Source organism: Chanodichthys erythropterus, chromosome 8, assembly GCF_024489055.1.
Source record: "Chanodichthys erythropterus isolate Z2021 chromosome 8, ASM2448905v1, whole genome shotgun sequence".
Lineage (NCBI taxonomy): Eukaryota > Metazoa > Chordata > Actinopteri > Cypriniformes > Xenocyprididae > Chanodichthys > Chanodichthys erythropterus.
In genome coordinates this window covers 29,520,346-29,542,827 of record NC_090228.1, presented here as the reverse complement: position 1 = coordinate 29,542,827, position 22,482 = coordinate 29,520,346, and the positions used below count along the sequence as shown (strand labels likewise).

The 22,482-nt window shown below is 39.6% G+C and overlaps 2 protein-coding genes across 5 annotated transcripts in view; both read right to left on the bottom strand.

The window, feature by feature from the left end:
- LOC137024692 (NACHT, LRR and PYD domains-containing protein 3-like) overlaps nucleotides 1–22,482 on the bottom strand; it is a 28,846-nt gene that overhangs the window by 3,417 nt on the left and 2,947 nt on the right. For all 4 annotated transcript variants that reach the window (XM_067392509.1, XM_067392510.1, XM_067392508.1 and 1 more), the window contains 5 exons: nucleotides 10,654–10,934; nucleotides 7,414–9,220; nucleotides 5,397–5,570; nucleotides 4,735–4,908; nucleotides 555–601 (listed from right to left, as the gene is read on the bottom strand). In XM_067392509.1, the coding sequence (XP_067248610.1) occupies nucleotides 555–601; nucleotides 4,735–4,908; nucleotides 5,397–5,570; nucleotides 7,414–9,220; nucleotides 10,654–10,912 (2,461 nt within the window). In that variant the 5' untranslated portion in view covers nucleotides 10,913–10,934. The remainder of the gene's footprint in view (nucleotides 1–554; nucleotides 602–4,734; nucleotides 4,909–5,396; nucleotides 5,571–7,413; nucleotides 9,221–10,653; nucleotides 10,935–22,482) is intronic.
- LOC137025125 (uncharacterized) lies at nucleotides 14,184–17,167 on the bottom strand. The gene has a single exon (XM_067393157.1). The coding sequence runs from the start codon at nucleotides 14,829–14,831 to the stop codon at nucleotides 14,184–14,186; it is 648 nt and encodes a 215-aa protein (XP_067249258.1). The 5' UTR covers nucleotides 14,832–17,167.

Below are 22,482 nucleotides of genomic sequence, written 5' to 3'. Positions count from 1 at the left end.
ACTAGTGCTATGTTTTGACAGAATGACGCTATTTCAAATCAGGTTTGCTGTGTTTTGATAGAGTTAGTATGTGTTGAAAAAGGTTTTTAACGTTTTGAAATGTAGAGTTTGTGTTTATTTAACAAAATATGGTTTTTGGGCAGAAAAATTAACTATTTGGCTAATTGTGTGATGAATGTGTGTTGCTGTGTTAAGAGTTTAGAAAAAGTTCTTTAAGTATTGGTAAACGCTTGTTAGCAATTGAAAAAAACTAACTTGATTCAGGATTCTTCTCTTATCTTACAGAATCTCATCTGTAGTTATTAGGAAATCTTGAGTTCGGTACTCAACTCTCAGGTCTGTTGCAAAGCAACCAATAATAATAATAATAATAATAATACATTTAAGAAATGTCATTTCTATAACAGAGTTTGTCCTAAATGAGATTCTAACTGAAGTTGCCATGGTTACCAAACAGATAAAATAGGATTATAATATTTCTGTAATATGTGTGTGTCTGTATGAGAGTGTGTGTGTGTGTGTGTGTGTGTGTGTGTGTGTGTGTGTAGACGTACATTTCCGTAGTCCTGGTGTAATCCAGTTCTCTCCTCCATGATCCACACTGGAAAACACACACAGACACAATCAGTCATAGACGTAATGGTTTTTATACTGTACAAACTGTATATTCTCTCCTCTTACACTAACTCTACCGTAAATCTACCATCACATGTTTTACATTTTCAATAAACATGATTCTGTATGATATATCAGCTGGTTTCCTCATGGAGACCAAAAAATGTCCCACAATGATTTCAGATATTTCCAGATACACAGATACACAGCAGTGCAGTGACTGTAGGCGATTAATCTAATTATTGATTACAGTTTCTAATGACATCTGAAAGGAGTGATTGGTTGTCAGTTTGTGCCTACATGTGAATTTTTACCAGCTTTTTCCACTTTTGATGTCCTGTTAACAGGACAGCACAGTTAAAACACAGTTTTTTACAATTGCTAACAAGCCACAATCCAGCCTCATATAGTTTTTTCCTAATTAAAATCAAAGATGTCCATTAATGGTTGTATATCCAGAGCAAGGACACATTTTTTGCTGTGAAGAATGGGCACGAGTGAAAAGAGAACATAAACCCCGCCTACTTTAATTTGATTGGCCATCTCAATCATCTGGACATTGACGAGCGCTCTTAGATGCTAAAGCAGACCAGACAAAAAAAATTTAACTATTAAACCTTTTTGTCATCCTAACAACACGCAGAGTGCTGTAATGAAGGGCAGCAGAGCAGTGCAAGAATTTTAAATATTGGGCCATTTGGCCATTTCTAATTATTGGGGACTACCAAATATTTACAGTAAAAATTACATTTTACATTGAGCAATGAAAAACACCTGCATTAGAAAACAGTGGTGTCTCAATTCTCATCATCCTCCCTGGCAATCACCTGCACTTACTCCACCAATCGCTAATCACCACACCCAGCTGCAGCACATTATCTGGACTATTTAAGCCACTCACATCCTCACACCCATTGCGAGGTCTTGTTTACTCACATTGTTTCCGTATGTGTTTTATATATTTTTCAATACTTTTAGAATTTGTAAATAAGATGAGAAAGATCTATGATTTTGGTGTGGGGTAAGCTTGTCTGAAAAGAAAATTTAAGTATTTTAGAAATGTGTTAATTGACTGTATTTTGTGTAAAAATTACATGAAATGTGTTAATGATATGATCACAACAGATGGATGTTCTGCTAAATGTGTGTACAGTTTTGAAAATGTGACTACAGATTGGACAAAAGGATGTATCCTCTGTAGTAAACGTTCTGTCTTGCCACCCTGGCTTACTCCATCTTCGGCCATGCAGCTGCACGAGCCTTTGCAAAAGTCTTTTTTGAGGAGAATGACTTGGGGATTCACTTCAAATTTCCAGAAGGAATTCCGGTGGAATCGCATGGTGAATTGATCATTTTTTGGATGATAGTTTGGCGATCTCTGCCACCTTCTTTTCTCCCGATGCGGTAAACAGTATCAACAGTCGATTCCATCGACGTCTCCCATTGCGGCGCTAGCTTGGACAGGATGCTCTTGACAACCCCTGCGTTCCATTCAGAAGGACTCATCCCTATGCCCTGATCCTTTCAAAGGGTTTACCCTCCAGAGTGAGAGCTTCGAAGGGATGAAGGGTGTAGGGGTAAAAAAAACTCTTTTTGGAACGCACTTCTGTGTCACCTTAACGAGACAATCAAAGAAGAGTAGATTGTGCAGGCTGCGCCCTTTGTTTAATGTTAGTTTATTTATTTATTTTTGGTTTATCACACCATATTGTGTATGTAACATTTGAATGGACTGATAAAGGGAGCTGTAAACTATTTTTGTTGAAGTACAATGTCATTTTGACCATAATAATGTACCAAATCTAATTTATATAAATATGTCACTACATATCTTGGGTATTTTCGTCTCTTTCTTTCAGACCATGTATTTTAAGATTCCAGCACCTCTTGTAACTCTCTAACTCCGTGACTCTTTCTTTCAACTCCTCGTTTCCCTTCACGAGATGAGGCATTTCTTTTTCCATGTCTTGTACCTTGACTTTACACTTTTTGATTTCAGTAGCATTCAGCTCTACTAGTCTGCTGATATTAGTTACTATGGCCGAGTTTTCTCTTAGCTGAATGGCAAAAATGTAAATTTTGGAAGTTAGATTTTCTATAGCATCAACAAGAGATGCGTTTGAATGCGAAATACCTTACAGATTACTTTTTAAAGCATGTATTTTGTAATCTGTAATGAAATACATTCTAAAAGTAACCTTCCTAACCCTGATGACGCGATGCATGCTGGGTACCAGCAGAGAACAAAACTCATCCATGACTCCCAGCATGCATTGCGGCATGAATAATACTGTATTATAATACTGTATTTTTGCGTATATCTATATGTTACACATAATAGTAACTGAATGTCTTTTAATGTATGTACTATTTCTCACTACTAGGTGGTGGTATTGGTATAAGATTTCATTTTATAAGATTAAGGGCCAGATTTACTAACAGCTTGCGGCAGCACAAACCCACTTTTGACATTAAAAAACTACTGTCAGGCAGACAGGCAGTGAGAAATTAGCACTAAACAGGCATGGACACTGTTATTTTTGTGGCTTACCTTATTGCATATGCATTTGTGGGTGTTTCCCTATCAGACGCAAAATTTATGGAAAGAGTAAATAAAGATTTAAATAAAGATTTAAGAACTAAGGTTTGCGCTTGTCAATTTACTGGTATAGTGCTATTATTTACTAGATTATGATTATATTGATTATGTAAGGTAGATTATGTTGGTTACTATGGAAATTATCTGGCTGCGTCTGGGTTCTTTTATTTGCATGACATCAGTATATCACCCAAAGAATGTTTCACTCCCTGTGAGAAAGCCCTAACTCGCCCCCTAGTGGTATGTAATATACGCAGCTCATTCAGGGCGTGGACGTGCAGAATCGGCAGCTAAATCACGAATATGAATCAGGCTGGCTGGACTGTTTATTCCATTTTGTATATGTTTTCTCCTGTGCGTGAATGATTGCTGGTGAGTTTTCAACTGTATTCTAACTTTGTGATTGATATTGTCGTTCTGAATGTTGATATTTGCCCGTGGATTGAGTGCATTTGAAACTGCGTCACAAAGTGAAACTAGGGTGTTTTCATATCAGACTTTGATCTTGAAAATAAGTGTTTTTCCAGTGAAGTATGGATATTATGTTCACTTACTGGTTGCATATCGCCCGGTTTGTTCAGTGTTTTTTGAAAATGTTGAAATTGAAGACATTGCATAATTTCTTTGCAATATTGAGCATTCACAACAATCATGCGATCTGTTTTTTCATTGTTTATTTAATTATTTATTAATATAATCAGCACGCAGTTAAACTATGTATGTTAATTAATATTACTTAATAACTGAATGTTTGTCAATTTTCTGATATATTTACAACTGTTTTCCTTATTTCTTTTCTGTTTATTATAGACCACATGTGTGAAGTAACATATACAAACATCCTTGATTAAACGAGTTAAACTGAGATTCCCTCTCCTGTTTCTCTTACCGGAAACACACACACCCCATCTTTGGTGCACTACACCTGAACCCCCTTGAGCGTCCCATAAGCTCGTATACTCCCATTGACGCTTTTTTTTTGGAATTGCACTCTCATGCTAATTTGCCCTGTATGGTAAATCTGGCATAATTCTTAATGTAACATTTCTAATTCTTTTGTAACATTTAACCAGAGAATTTCTTCAAAGATGATGATTACACACACACACACACATGGCCGTATCCAGATCAGATGGAGGACCTGTGCCTAGACACGACTACAATGCTTTCTTGAAATGTCAGCTTGATGGTGTCAACTATCCACTGTGAGAGCATCATCGACATGACAGCCTGTTGCACAGATCCTCAACAAAACCATTTTCATACTGGCGTGATGAATCTGATCTTCAACCAGATACAACTGGATTAAATATTTTGACTGTTATGGTTCCAATCTGATTTATGACCCTTAATGCTGCCTGAATCATAATCATGCACTGTTCATTGTTTCACCAAAGATGAAAGTTACCATTGTGTTCAGAATAAATAAGCCTCCTTGGTGTGAAGCTGATCAGATCCTGGAACTACTTAATGCTGTTTTTGGAGTTGTTTAATCAAAACTCTTACTGCTTTACTCTTACTTGAGTTTGTCCAGTGTGCAGTTTGGATCCTTCAGTTTTTCATTAAGATGCTTGACTCCTGAATCTCCCGGGTGATTGTAGCTCAGATCCAACTCTCTCAGGTGTGAGGGGTTTGAACTCAGAGCTGAAGACACATAACCACAGCCTTCCTCTGTCACCATACAGCCAGACAGCCTACAGACACACACAGCAACAGTCCACATGACTTGACAATTTATACCTATTCTCAGCAGTTCACCAGGTATCATTTATTTGTAACTGTGTAAAAAACGTAAATATTAATTTTCAGTAACTAAAAAATTCAGTTTTGTTGTTTTGAATTAGGGTGTATAGCTCCACCCTAATTAAACACATCTGATCCCACTAATCAAAGTCTTCAGGTTTACTAGACTTAGGCAGGTGTTTTGGAGCAGGCTGGAGCTAAACACTAATTTACTTTTTAATCAAGCCATTCTGAAACACTTTAAATAGGACTTTTGCTGTTCACATCGGTCATACTTCTCAACGACAATATGGACATCTGTACAAATATGGAAAAAAAATCTCATTCCAGCAAATGTTGTTTTGTCTTTTGTTCTGTAATTATATTGAGAGCAGATGCCACATTCTGTGACAAAATAATTTATTGATAGTATTTTGCTGATTATTTTAAAACCATCTACCTCAGTATCTCCAGCTGACAGTTTGGACTCTTCAGCACATCAGAAAGAAGCTTCACTCCTGAATCCTGCAGGTCATTGTTATTCAGGTCCAACTCTCTCAGGAAAGAAATTGAGGATTGTAGAGCTGAAGACAAACTCTTACAACAATGAAAAGTGAGATTACAGCACTGCAGCCTGTGCAAAGAACAAAACAATAGTAATGCAATATTAATGCAACTGGAGCACAGATAATTAAGTGATGCAAGCAGAGCTAAAATGTCTCTTTATAAAATAAGTAGTATTTTAGGTTTCTTTAATTTATGATAAAATTAAGAATAATAAAATGGGTAAAACTCAGGTTTGATGCCTGACCCAGCTTATCTGATGATGCATTGGCATTTATATGATGAACAGATTTAAAACGCACATACTGTAGTAAACACAGATGTGTTCAAATATATGTATGTGCATGACACATGAAAATGAAATGAAGTGAGTAAATTAAGAATTAAATTACATTTTAATTTTTGGATGAATGAATAAAGTTTGGGAATAATAATTTTGACACGCTTTGTGATTAACTCATCATCTGAAGAGCATGTGCACTGAAGGGGCTCTCTTAAAAGTGAAAGTGCAAACATCTTTTAAAGTAGCACTCCTCCAAGTGAAAGCATTGTGTTTTAGTTTTAAAAGAATGAAGATTCAAAGCTTTTTAGATTATTTATACATATCATGTAAGAGTATAATCTGCATGGGTGGCTTGTCTGTGTAAAAGAGATTCAGCGAATGCCTGCATTAAGCTTGAGTGTACTGCATTAGAATAAATGAAAGATATTCTAACATAGATTCAGTAACAACACTACATTTAACTTTGAGTATTTGAATCTGATTATAATGAAATGGGGCAATATTTGTCGGTCCTAATAATGCCAAATGTCTGATTTCACCTGTAAAACAGGGCTTACATTATTTATATGTCTAATTCTGTATTTTCAGGTTCAGAATCATGAATATGTTTATTCTGATGTCACCATTGTTTTACTGCTTTAATAGGTTCTTTTTTAGGTTTCAGCTATCCTAATTCTAATTTCATGTTAAAATGCAGTTTCATAAAATGGTTAGTTCCAGTCCTTGATTCTTATAAAAACACAATAAAACACGGCTCTGACTGTTTTACCCAATGGTTCTGTATCACTTCACAACAACCTTAGCAACCACTTAGCAATGTAAACTGTATATTCTCAATTGATATTGTTCATTCACCTGTGCCCTGCTGACACTGATAGCACTAGTCAAAACATTTGTCATTTGTGTCTCGTTCCGTGTTCACAACAAGTTTCAATATAAAAGTCTTTGCGAATGAGTGACTCACTCAAAAAGACAATCTTTGCTGCCATCTAATTATGTAATAAATGTAACTTCTGTTGCTGTTCATGGTCAGGGACTAATTGTCCATTGGAAGTAAGCCTTTTATCTATTTTACTTCATGAAAGTTGCATTGATAATTTTTTTGGCTTTAATATTTGCATTGTGTGGTTTTATAAAAGCATAAGCCGTGGTTTACAGTGAATTTATAACAGCTAAGGGGTTTTACAACGCTCTTTAGCTGTTATAGCACTTCTAACCTCTGCTTCTCGGGGCTTGTTGCTTTATTATTGTTCAGTGAATCACCTAGTCAATTGTTAATTTAGATACAGAAGGTTCAATTCAATCTTGAAATATTGTATGTTGTATGTACAATAAAGTTGTTGAAAATTGTTAATGTTTTGGAAATAAATGTTATTTGAATTTCAGTTTCCTTTTTTAATTTTGTTCAAAACATCATGAAACATATTGTCTCATGAACCCAGTATCACAATATGTATTAAAATTGTAAGTTGAGTGTATCGTTACACCCTTAATTTAATATTATCACATACATTGATGCATTTGCATTTATTCATTTTAAACAGTCTTGACCATCAAATCACCTGTGTAAAATAAAGGCCCAATTAATGTGACTAACAGTGTATGTAAATGATTGTAAAATGATTATTACAGTGCTTTTCTGGTGTTTTTTATCACTGGGAGCAGTCTCATCACTGCTTCATCAGATCCTCTGTATTTCTGCAGTTCAAACATCTCTTGTGTCTCTTCTGACATGAGGAGCACAAACACCAGACCAGACCACTGAGCGGAGGAGAGATTCTGTGCTGAAAGTTTTCCTGAGCTCAGATTCTCCTGGATTTCCTCCACAAAGTCATCTTTTAGTTCACTCAGACAGTAGAAGAGATTGATGGTCCTCTCTACTGATTTCTCCTTCTGTATCTTCTTTTTGATATAGTTAGCAGTGTCTTTAATGCCCTCCGTTTTCAGTTCCAGTCCTGGCAGTAGATCCTTCAGGTCACTCTGATTGGACTCCAGTGAAAGACCCAGGAGGAACCGAAGGAAAAGATCCAGGTGTCCATTCTTGCTTTCTAAAGCCTTGTTGACTGCAGTCTTATGAAGTTTAAACAGTGGCTTTTTGGAGAATTTCCATGTTAATTTTTCTGTCCAGGATTCAAGAAATGGGTTTTCATTCTTGTCTCTGTTAATCAAAAACACATAAAGAGCAGCAAGAAATTCCTGGATGCTGAGATGTACAAAGCTGTAAACGTTTCTTGCTGAAACAGCTTTTTCCTCCTGAAACATTCGAGTACATAACCCAGAGTAGACAGACCCTTCACTGACATCTAGTCCACATTCCTCAAGATCTTCTTTGTAGAAAATCAGGTTTCCTTTCTCCAGCTGTTGAAAGGCCAGTTTCCCAAGCTTCAGAATAATCTGATCAAAATGCATTGCATTGGCTTCAGGATCATCACAGTATTTTTCTTCCATTTGTTGTTGCTGAGAAATTAAGAAGCTTGTGTACATCCCTGTGAGAGTTGTAGGTGTTTTGTCATTGCTCTCTTGAGCCAGTAGAGGCTGAAGAACAGTGAGAGAGATCCAGCAGAAGATAGGAATGTGGCACAGGATGTACAGACTCCTGGATTTCTTGATGTGACGGATGATGTTTTCAGAAACCTCAGAACCGCTGTTTTTGATGAAGTATTGCTCTTTCTGTTCATTGTTAAATCCTCGCACTTCAGTCATTTGATCAATTAATTTTCGGGGTATCAGACTGGCTGCTGCTGGTCTGGATGTGATCCAGATGAGAGCAGAGGGAAGCAGGTCTGTCTTGATAAGGTTTGTTATTATCTTACTCACTGTTGTTATTTTGTGAACATCTGTAATTCTGTCACCCTCTTTAAAGTTCAAAGGTAAGCGACATTCATCCAGCCCATCAAAAATGAACAAGACCTTACCATCATCTTCAGGAAGAGAGGGCAGTTCTTTAGGATCATTAAAGAAGTGTTTGTTAAGCAGTTCCATGAGACTGCAGTTCTCTGTAATCAGGTTTAGCTGACGGAATGGCAGCGGAAAAATGAAGGCTATATCCAGATTTTCTTTTCCTTCAACCCAGTCAAGGATGAATTTATTGACAGACACAGTTTTTCCTACCCCTGCGATCCCCAACGTCATTACCTTTTTGTTTTGTTGATGCTCATGGACTTTAAAAATATTATTGCACTGGATTGGTGTGTCCTTGGCATTACTTTGTTTTTGATTAAAATCGATCTGTATCACCTCGTGGTTATTTTCTCTTCCTCCAGTCTCATTCTCCACCACATATAAATCAGTGTAAATATTGTTCAAGTTTTTCTTTTGACCCGTTTGTGAATTACCAATGAATATCCACTTGTAGTCCCGTTTTAATTTGTTCTTCAGTCTGTGGCTGGTTTCTGTGTAATCATGAAGAATAGCTTGTCTGTTGTCTGCAGTTGAGCCTTTAAAAATGAGGTGAAAAGAAAGCACATTTTTAATTTTTATTAGTGATCCCAAGAGTACATTTTAAATCAAAAGGAGACCGTGCATTTGCTGTCACTGGTCCAAGACTATGGAATATGTTTCCCTTCGAGGTTAGATCGTCCTCTACATTAGGTATCTTTAAGAGTCGCCTAAAATTACATCTGTATTCTCTGGCGTTTTAACTTGTCATAAGTATTTTTTATCAATGATGAGGATTATTACTGATGATGTGTTTTGTTGTGTTGTTTGTCCATTTGTATTTTAATTATTGATTTTGTATACTATGTACAGCACTTTGGAGCTACAGAGTAGCCTGGAAAGCTACAGCACATGTGATAAAAATTTCTACTATATTCAAATTGATCACACTTGCACTGCAATTGTGTTAAATGCACATTTTACAGTGATAATGCTTAAGCTGACAACATATATGGTGATGGAAACACCTTGACTAATGCAGATTAGAATGCAGTTGGTTGCAGTTTTAACATTTCTGAATAATTTTTCTTTTTTTCTAATTCTTTTCAGAACATTTATTGGATTGGCAACATTGGACCAGTGTTGGGTAAGTTTCTTCAAAAAAGTAATTAATTACTAATTACATCATCAATGTTGTATTTAAAATACTTTTCTAATTACTCTGTCTGAAAAGTAATTTAATTACTCAAGAAGAAACTTATTAATTACTTCTTAAAATCCCTATAAACCCCGGATAGACAATAGAAAGGAAACTCTTTTAATGATTTAGTCAAACATGGAATAGCATTTTATAGCTTTTTAAAAACATTTTAACTTTATCAAAACACAATACTTTTCTGGTTCGCAGTTGCGAACTCACACGCAACTGCACTACAGCTAATGATTTTAAAGAGGCAGCGTTCAGTTTTATGTTTAGACGACTAATTTAGATTTTAAATTCAATATTGATTTAAACAGAACTGTTGAACTAATTTACAGTATGGTATTTGGATGCAGCCTACGACTAGAACAGGGAACTGGCTCCGTAAAGTAGTTACGCTAAAACAGTGTAAATGCTAAACAATACTCAGCAATGAGAGAGAGGAAGTCCATGGCTTATGTAGGGTGTGTGACTGGCTTCAGCCGTGTGTGTAATCAGTGCAATGGATGATGGAGTCTTTGCATTTAGAAGCTGCTTGTAGAAGTTTTAAGACTGCTGTAAACAATTTAACCATTAGTAAAATCAGACACTGTTCTATTAGATATACTTGTATAAGATCTGCTGCTGATCTTCTTGGCCCTGTAATTGTTGCTTGCTCTTATATTTTCTTGTTTCCATGTACAGGCAGTGATTGTTATTTACCCCATATCTCTTCTGAATGAGCTCCAACAGCGGCACATTTCTTCATATTGCCTGTCAATAACATTACAGTCACAACAAATTAAACATTACCTTGCTTGAGTTTGTTTTCTAGATGCTCAGCCAGATTATTCTGGTTTATCTTCCTCAGGATCTCCACAGTGATCTTCACAGCTTCTTCTGGTCCAAAACACTCCACCATCTTATCCACAGTTTTTAACCTATCTGCATTCTCCATGTCAGACTTTGATATACTCTCATGATCATTCTCTAAGTGCCACTGAAACTCCTTTAGATCATCTCCTCCTAGTTCATACATTGATTTCTTGAGCAGATCTTTAACCGATGCCATCGCCCTTCACCAATTCACCGAGCTGCAGGACAAAAAGAAAAGATCTGATGTAGTTTAACTCCTAACAATTTGGGCCTAAGCACTCAAGTTTAATTTAGATTATGAAATTAAGCTGTGATCGGATCAGGACTCTCAGTCAACTCATCCAAACTCCTCTGTCAAAGTCCTATAATGCTACTTTTTACAAGATAATACTATAATACAAGATATTATGAGTCTCAGGTGTCCCATTGAATGTGTCTGTAAAGTTTCAGCTCAAAATACCACACAGATCAAATATTATGGAATTCTGTAAATGCCCATTTTTGAGTGGAAGCAAAAATATGTTTTTGTGTTTCTTTTAAATACAAATGAGCTGCTGCTCCCCACCCCCTTTTCCAGAAGTAGGCAGAGTCTTTGCAGCTCATGCCTTAAATACCCTGCCAGCAACAAGTTAAACATCTCTTTGGTTTTGATTCATCTCTGTCATGGTAAAAATTAAATATTTATTCTTTGCATTAGTTTAAAAAGCTTTGCTAATTTTAGTTTCTGATATATGGTTGTCTGAGTGCAAACACAAAGTTCACAAAAACAAAATTGGCTATGTCTCTGAACATAATCAGCTGGAAATTAAATCACATATTAGATCTGTATGGTGACTGGGAGGGGACATATTCGGCTCACTTAGTTTTTTCCTGGCCATGACATATTAACTCATGGGAACGTGATAAGTCGTGGTCACAAGATAATTTTTTCAAGTTAACAACATCATTATGTCGTGGCCACGAGATATGAATTCGTAGCCTCGAGATCCTATTTTTAAGAAACAACATATTTTCCTATCAATATATTTATATATTCTGTTTCAATTATCTATTCATCATTAAGACATATATGCTTATGTATTTAAAATAAACTGCATGTTTCCATTGATTGAAAAGTTAGACATTGTGAAGTAGATCAATCGCAGGCTGCATGTTTGCAGAGTTTGTTTTTTGCTGGTGATTCTTGGCTTGATATCATTTTCTGTGGTGTTTGAACTTTTGTTTAACCCTAGTGTTGTGTTGAAAAAAAAAAAAAAGAAAAAAAAATTATATATATATATATATATATATATATATATATATATATATATATATGTTACAACAGAGACACAGGAGGCAGAGATAAAAGCAGTATAGATGTTTTATTGAGGTGATCAGCAGAGCAACAGGTAAGTGAATGGTGAGTATGATGGTCTTGGAGAAGAATGAGAAGTAATACTGTCCTTTTGTTGTGTTGCAGATGGTGATGGAAGGAGATGCTGGAGACGGATGACTGGAACACTCACACACACAGGCAGGTAGGTACACGAGGAACGTTGGAGACGATGGAGGCAGGTAAGTATAGCGTTTGGAGTCCTTGAGGTAAGCATACAAATGGCTGTAGTGCAACGGGACCGGACAGTGAGTGTGTGTGAGTGTGGAGCTTAAGTGCTGGTGGTGATGATGGTGTTGATGATCTTCTGGTGGCGGTGATTAGTAGGCTGGTGATTGAGTGCGTGGGTAAGGGAGTGAGGTGGAACCTGACGTGTCTGTGACAGTACGGGGGCACCTGAGGGCCGAGGACCCCGACGTCGTGGTGGTTGTCCTCTAGGGCGTGGGGCAGGTCTGTCCAGATGGTTGGTGTGGAAAGTCTGTAACAGATTAGGATCAAGGATATCATTCTTGGAGACCCATGAGCGTTCCTCGGGGTCATAGCTTTCCCAGTCTACCAGGTATTCCAGTTGACCACCACGGCGCCGGGAGTCCAGGATTTCACAAAACCTCGTAGGCAGTACCATCGTCCAGGATGAGTGGAAGGGGGGGCGCGACGGCTGCCACGTCAGGTTCTGTGGAGGGAAGAACAGAAGGGTGGTGAGGCTTTAACAGTGAGACGTGAAAGGTGGGATGAATTGTGCAGGGAGTTGAAGACGATATGTGACGGGGTTGATCTGTCGAAGGATGGTGAATGGGCCAATGAAGCAGGGACTCAGCTTCTTGCAGGGCAGACGCATCCTGATGTCTCTGGTGGACAGCCAGACTTTCTGCCCCGGTTGGTAGGTAGGAGCGTCGAAGGTCGGCTGTCATCTTGCGCCTGCGCAGGGCTCTCTGCAGTTGGTGGTGCGCCCAGTCCCATACCCTCTCGCTCTCCCGGAACCAGTAGTCGACTGCCGGAAGGTTGGAGGGTTCCCCGTCCCAGGGGAACAGTGGGGGTTGGTAGCCGAGTATGCACTGGAAGGGTGTTAGTCCAGTTGTGGCTTGTCGGAGGGAGTTTTGTGCGTACTTGGCCCAACCCAGGTACTGGTTCCAGGAGTCCTGGTGGCCGTGACAGAAGGAATGCAGGAAACGACCGATCTCCTGGATCTTCCGTTCCGTCTGCCCGTTCGACTGAGTATGGTAACCGGACGACAGGCTGACGGTCACACCCAGGAGGGAGAAGAACGCCTTCCAGACACGGGAAATAAATTGGGGCCCTCTGTCAGAGACTATGTCTTCGGGGATCCCATAATGGCAAAGACATGGTTGAACATTAATTCTGCAGTAGCCATGGCGGTAGGTAGACCCTCCAGGGGGATCAAACGGCAGGCTTTGGAGAAGGGGTCTACAACTACCAGGATGCAAGTGTGACCATCAGACTCGGGGAGATCCGTGACGAAATCCACCCCCAGGTGTGACCAGGGTCTCTCAGGAATGGGCAGATGATAGAGCTTGCTGGTGGGAAGATGGCGTGGGCTCTTGGAGATGGAACACTCCCTGCAGCCCTGCACGTACCTCCTAACATCGTTGGCCATGTTGGGCCACCAGAAGCGCTGTTTAAGCAGCGAGAGGGTCTCATTGACCCCCGGCTGACCAGTACCAAGTGAAGAGTGAACAGAGTGCAGGAGTGGAGTGTGTCATGTCCGTGTGATGTACTGCAAGCCCTGGGGGCAACCCGGTGGAGTGCGTGAGGAGGCATTGGAGGAGGGTAAGGTCTCTTCCGACCACTGGATGGGGCTCATGAAGATAGACTCAGGCAGGATAGTTTCTGGAGTTTCGCTTCTTTCCTCCGGAGCATGGAGACGGGACAAGGCATCCGCCTTAATATTCTTGGAACCTGGACAATAGGATATGGAGAAATTGAATCTTGGTGAGGGTTGAGTCTTTTAGCAGCTTTCAAATACTCAAGGTTTTTATGATCTGTGAGAACTTGGAAAGGATGATTGGCCCCCTCCCACCAATGCCTCCATTCTTCCAGGGCAAGCTTGACTGCCAGGAGCTCACGGTCACCAATGTCATAGTTGACCTCCGCCGGGTTGAGCTTGTGGGAGAAGAAGGCACAGTCTACTTGGTGTCCCCTGCTGCTGCGATAGGACCGCTCCCACTCCGGTGGTGGAGGCGTCCACCTCCACGACAAATGGCAAGTCTGGATTGGGGTGGACGAGGAGGGGAGCGGTGGTGAAGGCTTTCTTGAGGGTCTCAAAGGCGTTGGTGGCAGGCTGGGACCAGGACAGATACTTGGGCTGCTTCCGTAACAGATTGGTGAGTGGGCTGACAATGGTACTGTAGTTTTTGATGAAGCGGCGATAGAAATTGGAGAATCTGAGGAAGCGCTGGAGTTCCTTTATGGTGGTTGGAGTTGGCCAGTTTTGGATCGCTGAGACTTTCCCCTCGTCCATCCGGATGCCACTGTGATCAATCACATATCCCAGGAAGTGGACTGAGGGCTGATGGAAAGAGCACTTCTCAGCTTTGAGAAACAGATGGAATTGCCGTAACCGTTGGAGGACCTCCGCAACTTGGTGGCGATGTTCGGCCAAGCTCCGGGAGTAGATGAGGATGTCGTCTATATACACCTGAACGAACTTATGGAGAAACTCCCGGAGCACCTTGTGGATGAAATCCTGGAATACGGAGGGGGCGTTGACCAGGCCATACGGCATCACAAGGTATTCATAATGGCCGGTGGGCGTGACGAAGGCGGTCTTACACTCGTCCCCCTTGTGTATCCGGATGAGGTTATATGCGCTGCGGAGGTCCAGCTTGGTGAACACAGTGGCACCACGGAGATGTTCCAGGGCCGCTGGGACGAGGGGAAGTGGATACCGGAACTTGACAGTTATTTTTTTCAGTGATCGATAGTCTATGCAGGGCCGCAAGCCTCAGTCCTTCTTTGCCACAAAGAAAAAGCTTGAAGCAGCAGGGGAAGTAGACGGGCGGATGTATCCGTGGTTAAGGGCCTCTTTGATGTATTCCTCCATGGCCTTCTCCTCCGGTACTGATAAGGGGTAGATGCATCCCTTAGGCACTGGCTCACCCGGTAACAGATCGATGGCACAGTCCCATGGCTGGTGAGGAGGTAGCTTGGAGGCGCGTTGCGGGCAGAAGACGTCACTGAAGTGGGCGTAGTTGGAGGGAATATCCACAGAACGCTTTTCAACAGGACTTTCGATGGAAGTGGCATTGATGGAGATATTCTTGGAGAGAGGAGATCTTGGAACAGGAAGTACTGGAAAGCAGTTGGAGAAACAGTGGTCGCCCCACTTCAGGACTTCACCCGTGCGCCATGAGATGGTGGGGCTGTGTAGTTCTAACCATGGACGCCCTAGAACCCAGCAGCGGTGGACTCCTCCAGAACCAGCAGATGGATGTTCTCCGTGTGAAGTATTAGATGTAGTTGAAGAGGTCCCACACATTGACGGATCAGCTTACGGCTCAGGGGTTTGCCCGTGATAGAGTGGACCTGGTAGTTAATCAGAGAAGGCGAGGTCTTGAGCTTGAGGTGTCAACAGAGGGCGCCGGAGATGAAATTTCCTGCTAACCCTGAATCGAGGAGCGTCACCACTGGAACAGAGGTATTAGCAGCAGTAAGGTTTACAATAGTAGTGAGTGGTTTCATCTTTTGAATGGAGGGAATGATGGCACTCACCACGGGCCTTGGAGGACGAGTTGGGCATGTGGAGATTACATGCCCCGGAGATCCACAGTATAAGCACAGATTCAGGGTCAGCCTTCTCTGTCTTTCAGCAGATGTCAGACGGGAATTGTCTACTCACATGGGTTCACTTGCTGGTTCAGGAGAGCTGACCGACGGAGGAGGGTGTTGGAGAGTGGCTGGCCCTGGTGCTCAAGGAGACACGACTGCATATGAGAACCCACGCGGATGGCAAGTTGGATGAAGCGTTCGAGTCCTAGGGAGTCCTCGTATGCAGTGAGATGCAACCGCACATTAGGCTCCAATCCCTGACGAAAGGTGGTGATGAGGGCTTGTTCATTCCATCCACTGGTGGCGGCTAGCGTTCTGAACTGCAAGGCATAATCGTTAACGGTCTTATTTCCCTGTTTCAGATTATACAGTTTCTCACCAGTTGAAGAATCAGCCAACGGCTTTCCGAAGACCTCCCGGAAGTGAGAGAGACGAATGCCGAGGGGGATTTACAACTGAGCCTTTTTGTGTCCAGAGGGAATCCGCCCATTGGAGGGCCTTACCTTGCAGTTGGGAGATTATGAACCCGATTTTAGCCGTGTTGGTAGGGTAGAGGTGCAGCTGCATCTCCAGGACCAACTCACATTGAAGGAGGAATCCGCTGCAATCCTCCGCCGATCCTGAGTAGGACGCCGGTTTGACCATGGGACTGGCAGTAAACACAGGAGAAGGAGCGGAGACAGTGGATGCGGAAGCAGCAGCGGTGGATGGTGACGGTGACTGTGTTTGTGAGGTGAGTGCTCAGCGCAAAGCGTCCACAAGCTCTTGGAATGGATGAGGTGAGGCTCATGCTGATATATTGCTGGTATGGTCCGGTCTTCTGAGGCAGAGATAAAAGCAGTATAGATGTTTTATTGAGGTGATCAGCAGAGCAACAGGTAAGTGAATGGTGAGTATGATGGTCTTGGAGAAGAATGAGAAGTGATACTGTCCTTTTGTTGTGTTGCAGATGGTGATGGAAGGAGATGCTGGAGACAGATGACTGGAACACTCACACACACAGGCAGGTAGGTAGGTACACGAGGAACGTTGGAGACGATGGAGACGATGGAGGCGATGGAGGCAGGTAAGTATAGAGTTTGGAGTCCTTGAGGTAAGCATACAAATGGCTGTAGTGCAAACAAGACTGGACAGTGAGTGTGTGTGAGTGTGGCGCTTAAGTGCTGGTGGTGATGATGGTGTTGATGATCTTCAGGTGGCGGTGATTAGTAGGCTGGTGATTGAGTGCGTGGGTAAGGGAGTGAGGTGGAACCTGACGTGTCTGTGACAATATATATATATATATATATATATATATATATATATATATATATAATGTCAAATTACTTGGATGCCCCTATTAAATATTAAATATAAGTCTAAAAATAAATTCTGCTTGATCCGACTCGTGACTCATGATCCACTCTTGCTCACAACATGAAATTTCTCTGTATTGTAGTAGGCTACTATGTGTTGGTAGCCATTAAAGAAATCATAGTTTCATATTTATGTTTAAATAGTCCTATGTTATGTTTTAAATTCATCTGTTTGATTATGAAATGTGAACAGCATGAGTAAGATGCATCATAAGATGCACAATATATCGAGAGACATGGAGTGGGTCAGACATGACTTTGACCACTTCATGAAGTTTTGTTATGTAGAACAACGATGAACAACTTTCTTTAAAGTGAATTTCGTTTTGTAAAACAATTATCTTAATTTTAATCAATGTTTCATCAACCAATTGCCTGGATTTAATAAATAAGAAGCAAATATAGCAGACAATAAAATCAGTCAGAACTCTGAGATATAAAGTCAGAATTCTGAGATATAAAGTCAGAACTCTGAAATATAAAGTCAGAACTCTGAGATATAACGTCAGTATTACGTGATATAAAGTCAGAATTCTGAGATATAAAGTTGCAATTGTGTGATAAAGTCAGAATTCTGACATTTTTTCTCGCAATTCTGACATTTTTTCTCACAATTGTGTGAAACTTTATTTCTCGCAGTTCTTACTTTGCTTGCATTTCCTTTCATTGCAACTGACCATCAGGATTGCTGCTTTGTTATTATTATATATAAAATGGAAGACATCATAAAGGTTTAGTCACAAAGATTAGTCTCCAGACATATGCATTATGCAGGAATATGCATATGTTTCCATGGTAACCTTGTACATGAGCACAGCATTACAAGGAGAAAAAAACAGCTTTTACTGCCATCTAGTGGGCTTAATACTAAAACACCAATTCCTATCATGTTTCATCAACTTTGTAACTCAAGGGTAGAATCACGCAATTCTGCAAATTACAGTCGAGGTATTTGGGGAATAAAAGTTGTTTTTAACAGAATGGATACACTAATGAATTTGACACAATAATAACAATATATTAGTAATAATAATAAGAATCAGCTGTGGCGGAGGCGCAGTAAAACAGACAAAGCTGAAGTGACACATTTTATACACCAACAGCTTCACGGCAGCATGACTATCGTTGGATGCACCAGAAATGTTGGATGTCCAAACTGTTACAGACAAAGAAACTGTCCGTCAGTTAATTGCAAGAAAAAAGTCAGAATTGTGACTTTATATCATGTAGTTGCGAGTTTATATCTCAGAATTCTGACTTTATATCACGCAATTGTGAGATATAAACTCGCAATTGTGAGATAAAAAGTCACAATTCTGAGATAAAAAGAAGCAAATATGGATAAACCTGCAAAAAAGAATAGACTGTGTCAGAGGCATACACTAGACTCTAGGCAACACGAAGAACAAACTCTATAAAAATTAAAAATGTATCATCATTTTGGGACAAATCATTGTTTGATTTTCGAACTGCAGAATCCTCTGCCGTCAGGTCGCTCCTGCTTCGAGTGGCAAATCCCAAGGCAAATTTTCAAGGCTAATCCCTTTCACTGTCAGCGTTTTGATTTCAACAAATCAGTTTTGGCCATGCAAGAACACATCCAATCTACCTGAGGGAATAATATGCTGATGTGATTTGCTGCTCAAGAAACATTTCTGATTATTATCAATGTTGAAAACATTTTTTTTCAGGTTTCTTTGCATAGAAAGTAAAAAAAAAAAAAAAAACCCAGATGTATCTGAAAAAGAAAGATTGTGTTACATTATAAATGTCTTCACTGTCACTTTTGATCAATTTAATGTATCCTTGCTGAATAAAAGTATTACTTTCTTTAATCCCCCCCCCCAACATTTTTTACTTACCCCAAACTTTTGTCTACTGTATAATGGTTTAAAAGCTTTCTATTTCAGATAAATGCTGTTATTTTAAATGATGGTTTGTGTGTAACACAACATTTTTTTGAATGACATTAAAATGCTTTTTTAGATTAAATTGTACATAAATAGGTTAAGCAAAACAAATGTGTCTGAGAAGCTTTTATACACATCCTTAACTGCAGACACTGAAATGACACAAACTGGCCCTCCTTTATCAAATGGACGTAGAAACCAGCGTACATCCGAACGAAAAAATCAGCTTACGACAACGCACACATGTGATTCATTAAACTTTCGCAAGCGGCCAACTCCGTTGTACGAATGACCGGGTGATGATAAGTGTGGCGACTGAAAACAATTGTCATTTAAATATCACACCCCAAATTTTACAAGCCTCGCCCTAGAGTTTACGACACAGAGAAACGTAACCCGGCCATTATCAATATATATATATATATATATATATATATATATATATATATATATATATGTAACAGAGTTTAAAAATAATGTTAGTTAAATTCAGCATAAATTGGGAAACTCTCCATTGGCTGTTACATCACTCGCGTTAGTGCACATGATATTGCGGGGCGGAGCTCTATAATCAGAGTCTCGTAGCTCGTCCTGCTGGTAAGTCGCATAAATGTTTGCTACGTCTTAATAATTACATTTGGATCATTTTCAGGCCCAAGTTTGAATTATAAACCACACAAAAGGTTACTTATTTTATCTGTCAACTCCTAGTTGTGTAATGGAGTCAAATTATTTATGACTATACGATGAACAGTGTGTTAACTGGCCTGATTGTAATCTTCAAACTACTGTTTATTTCATTTAAGACGTTAAATGCGACATCGATGTGCTATATGCTGTTTGCTGATAAGCCATTTGGTCCTGTTTTCCCAGGTATGTATTTTAATCGAGTTTTGTCATGTTTCGAGTTAAAATATTAGCCCCAGCTGAGTGTTAGCTTTTAGCACATGTGCTGTATCGTCTCGCACGTGCTCTCTGCTGTGTGACTGCGCCATCTAAGGGCTGCGTTCCTTTATCCTCATTTCTTTTATATGAAATATGTAAAATGATGGTTACTTGAGTTTATATTTTCACTGTATTAATGTGAATTGTCTGTATTCGTGATTTATGTTTTATTTTTATGGATGTATGCTTTATTTAGAATTTCTTCCCACTATATGTTCACGATCACTGTGAGTTAAAATGTATATAATCAGAGTCTCGTAGCTCGTCCTGCTGACGTTAAATGCGACATCGATGTGCTATATGCTGTTTGCTGATAAGCCATTTGGTCCTGTTTTCCCAGTCGTCTTGTCGCAGATATAGTAAAGAAACCCTGAGTGACCATCCACCTGATCTCTGAGTGAATCTATTCCATCTACACACACACACACAGTCACATTTTATATATATATATATATATATATATATATATATATATATATATATACATGTGTATATGTATATATATATATATATATATATATATATATATATATATATATATATAATGTGTATATGTATATGTATATATATATATATATATGTATATATAACTTGGTTATTTTAGAGCCTCACTCCACAGAAATTCATTTAAATTTGTTTCATTCATAACAGAACAAGAATGAAAAATAAGAAGCTATATATTGAAACACAAATTAGGCTATAGTGGCATTCATTATAAAGCAGAAATGAATTTATTTAAAGCAAAACTGAATTGGGCTCATATAGCCTACCTCTCTCATTTGGGAAGAATCCAAACGTCCATAGTCGCGATCAGTTTGTTTTCAAGCACTCAATTTACTTTCGCATGGGCTGTTGAACAGTACACACACGGTCCGTGCCATCACAAAAATTGGGCTGCACGCAGACGGGGAGTGCGGACGTCCGCGAACCCTCCTAATGACGAAAATTACGCGATGCGAGCGCCCGAAGTATACCTTGATGGTAAGCCTGTAGTAGCGGGCCACCAATCCACCCAGGCCCATATGCACGTGCTTTCACAGACGCTACACCACTGTCCTGGTTGTATTCCTGCGTGCGTGTCCGCTGCGCCTCTGACTCTTGATTTGGGTGTGTGACGACGATGCGTTTTAAAACACAAAAGAGGATTGTCTCGGGGGCCCCCCAGTGCTCGAGGCCCTGGGCTGCAGCCCATGTTGCCCATTAGGATAACGCGGCCCTGGTCGCGATGTAATATTTATTGGTTGCTGAACTACTGTTCATTATTTAAATTAAGGCTTTCTATTTCACTCGTTTCAATATCCACATAAAATGTGGCGGACCATTTAAACTGAGGAGTGTTAACTTTCTCTGCATTTAGTTTGCTGATAAATGGCTGAAATGTAAAGTTAGCAATGCTAGAACTGATATGTAGCGTCTGTGTGTGAGTGCGGTGCCTGCGCGATCAATTGGATTTAAAAAAATAAAGAGAAATATTTTAATAAAATAAAGAAAGCGAACCCAACATGCCATATGAGCGTAGCCAGTACTAGTCCTACTTGATGCACAGTTTTTCGCTTTTGTTTTGATAATTATTTCAGTGAAATATATTTCATGTAGTCCCATTTTTTTATTCCTTGTAGGCTATATTATTCTGTTTTTCTATGCGTTGCAGGTGCATGATGTGTGAATCCATATGTTCTTTTAATGTTGCCATTTGCACATCCAAAGTTAAATCCCTGGAAAGAAAAAAAAAACATTTGTGGTATTTTAAGACACACATCTATTCTAATTTGATTTTAATTTGACATTTTAATCCTGTCATTTAATGGTCAATGATCAGTTAGTGAGTGATTGTCGGTCAGGAAAATAATCTAAATGTTCTCAGAACAGTTCTCTACCAGATCTACTATGCTGCACACGCAAGTTCCTGCTGACTCAAAAACGTGTGTACACGAGCTGAGATCTGACGTGAGATTTGATCGTAGTCACTGCTCACGCTCATATAGATAAATGCCAAATTTTGCATGGAAACGAGCGTACGCACAGTTTTCTGGTGTACAATCATTTGATAAATGAGGGCCACTGTGTGGTGCAGTACAAATATTTCAAGTGTCCCTTATTTTCCTGTTCTAAAGTTGGCAACATTACCTACATCTTGGATGGCCTGAGAGTGGATTATTAATAGCATATTTTCATTTTTGCGTGAACTGTCCCTTTAAGATGGCTGAGTATTGTTTATTAGGCATTGAGAAAGGTCACATGACTGAAAAGTTTGTTGTTTTTTCATTAAAGTAGTGAATTTATCTCGCAATTGTCAGTTTCAGTTTAATTCAGATAAACGCCTCTAATCTTCATAGGTTTTCAGCACATAAAAAAGTAAAAGCACACATCATGTGCTTTATGCATAAGCATAAATGAA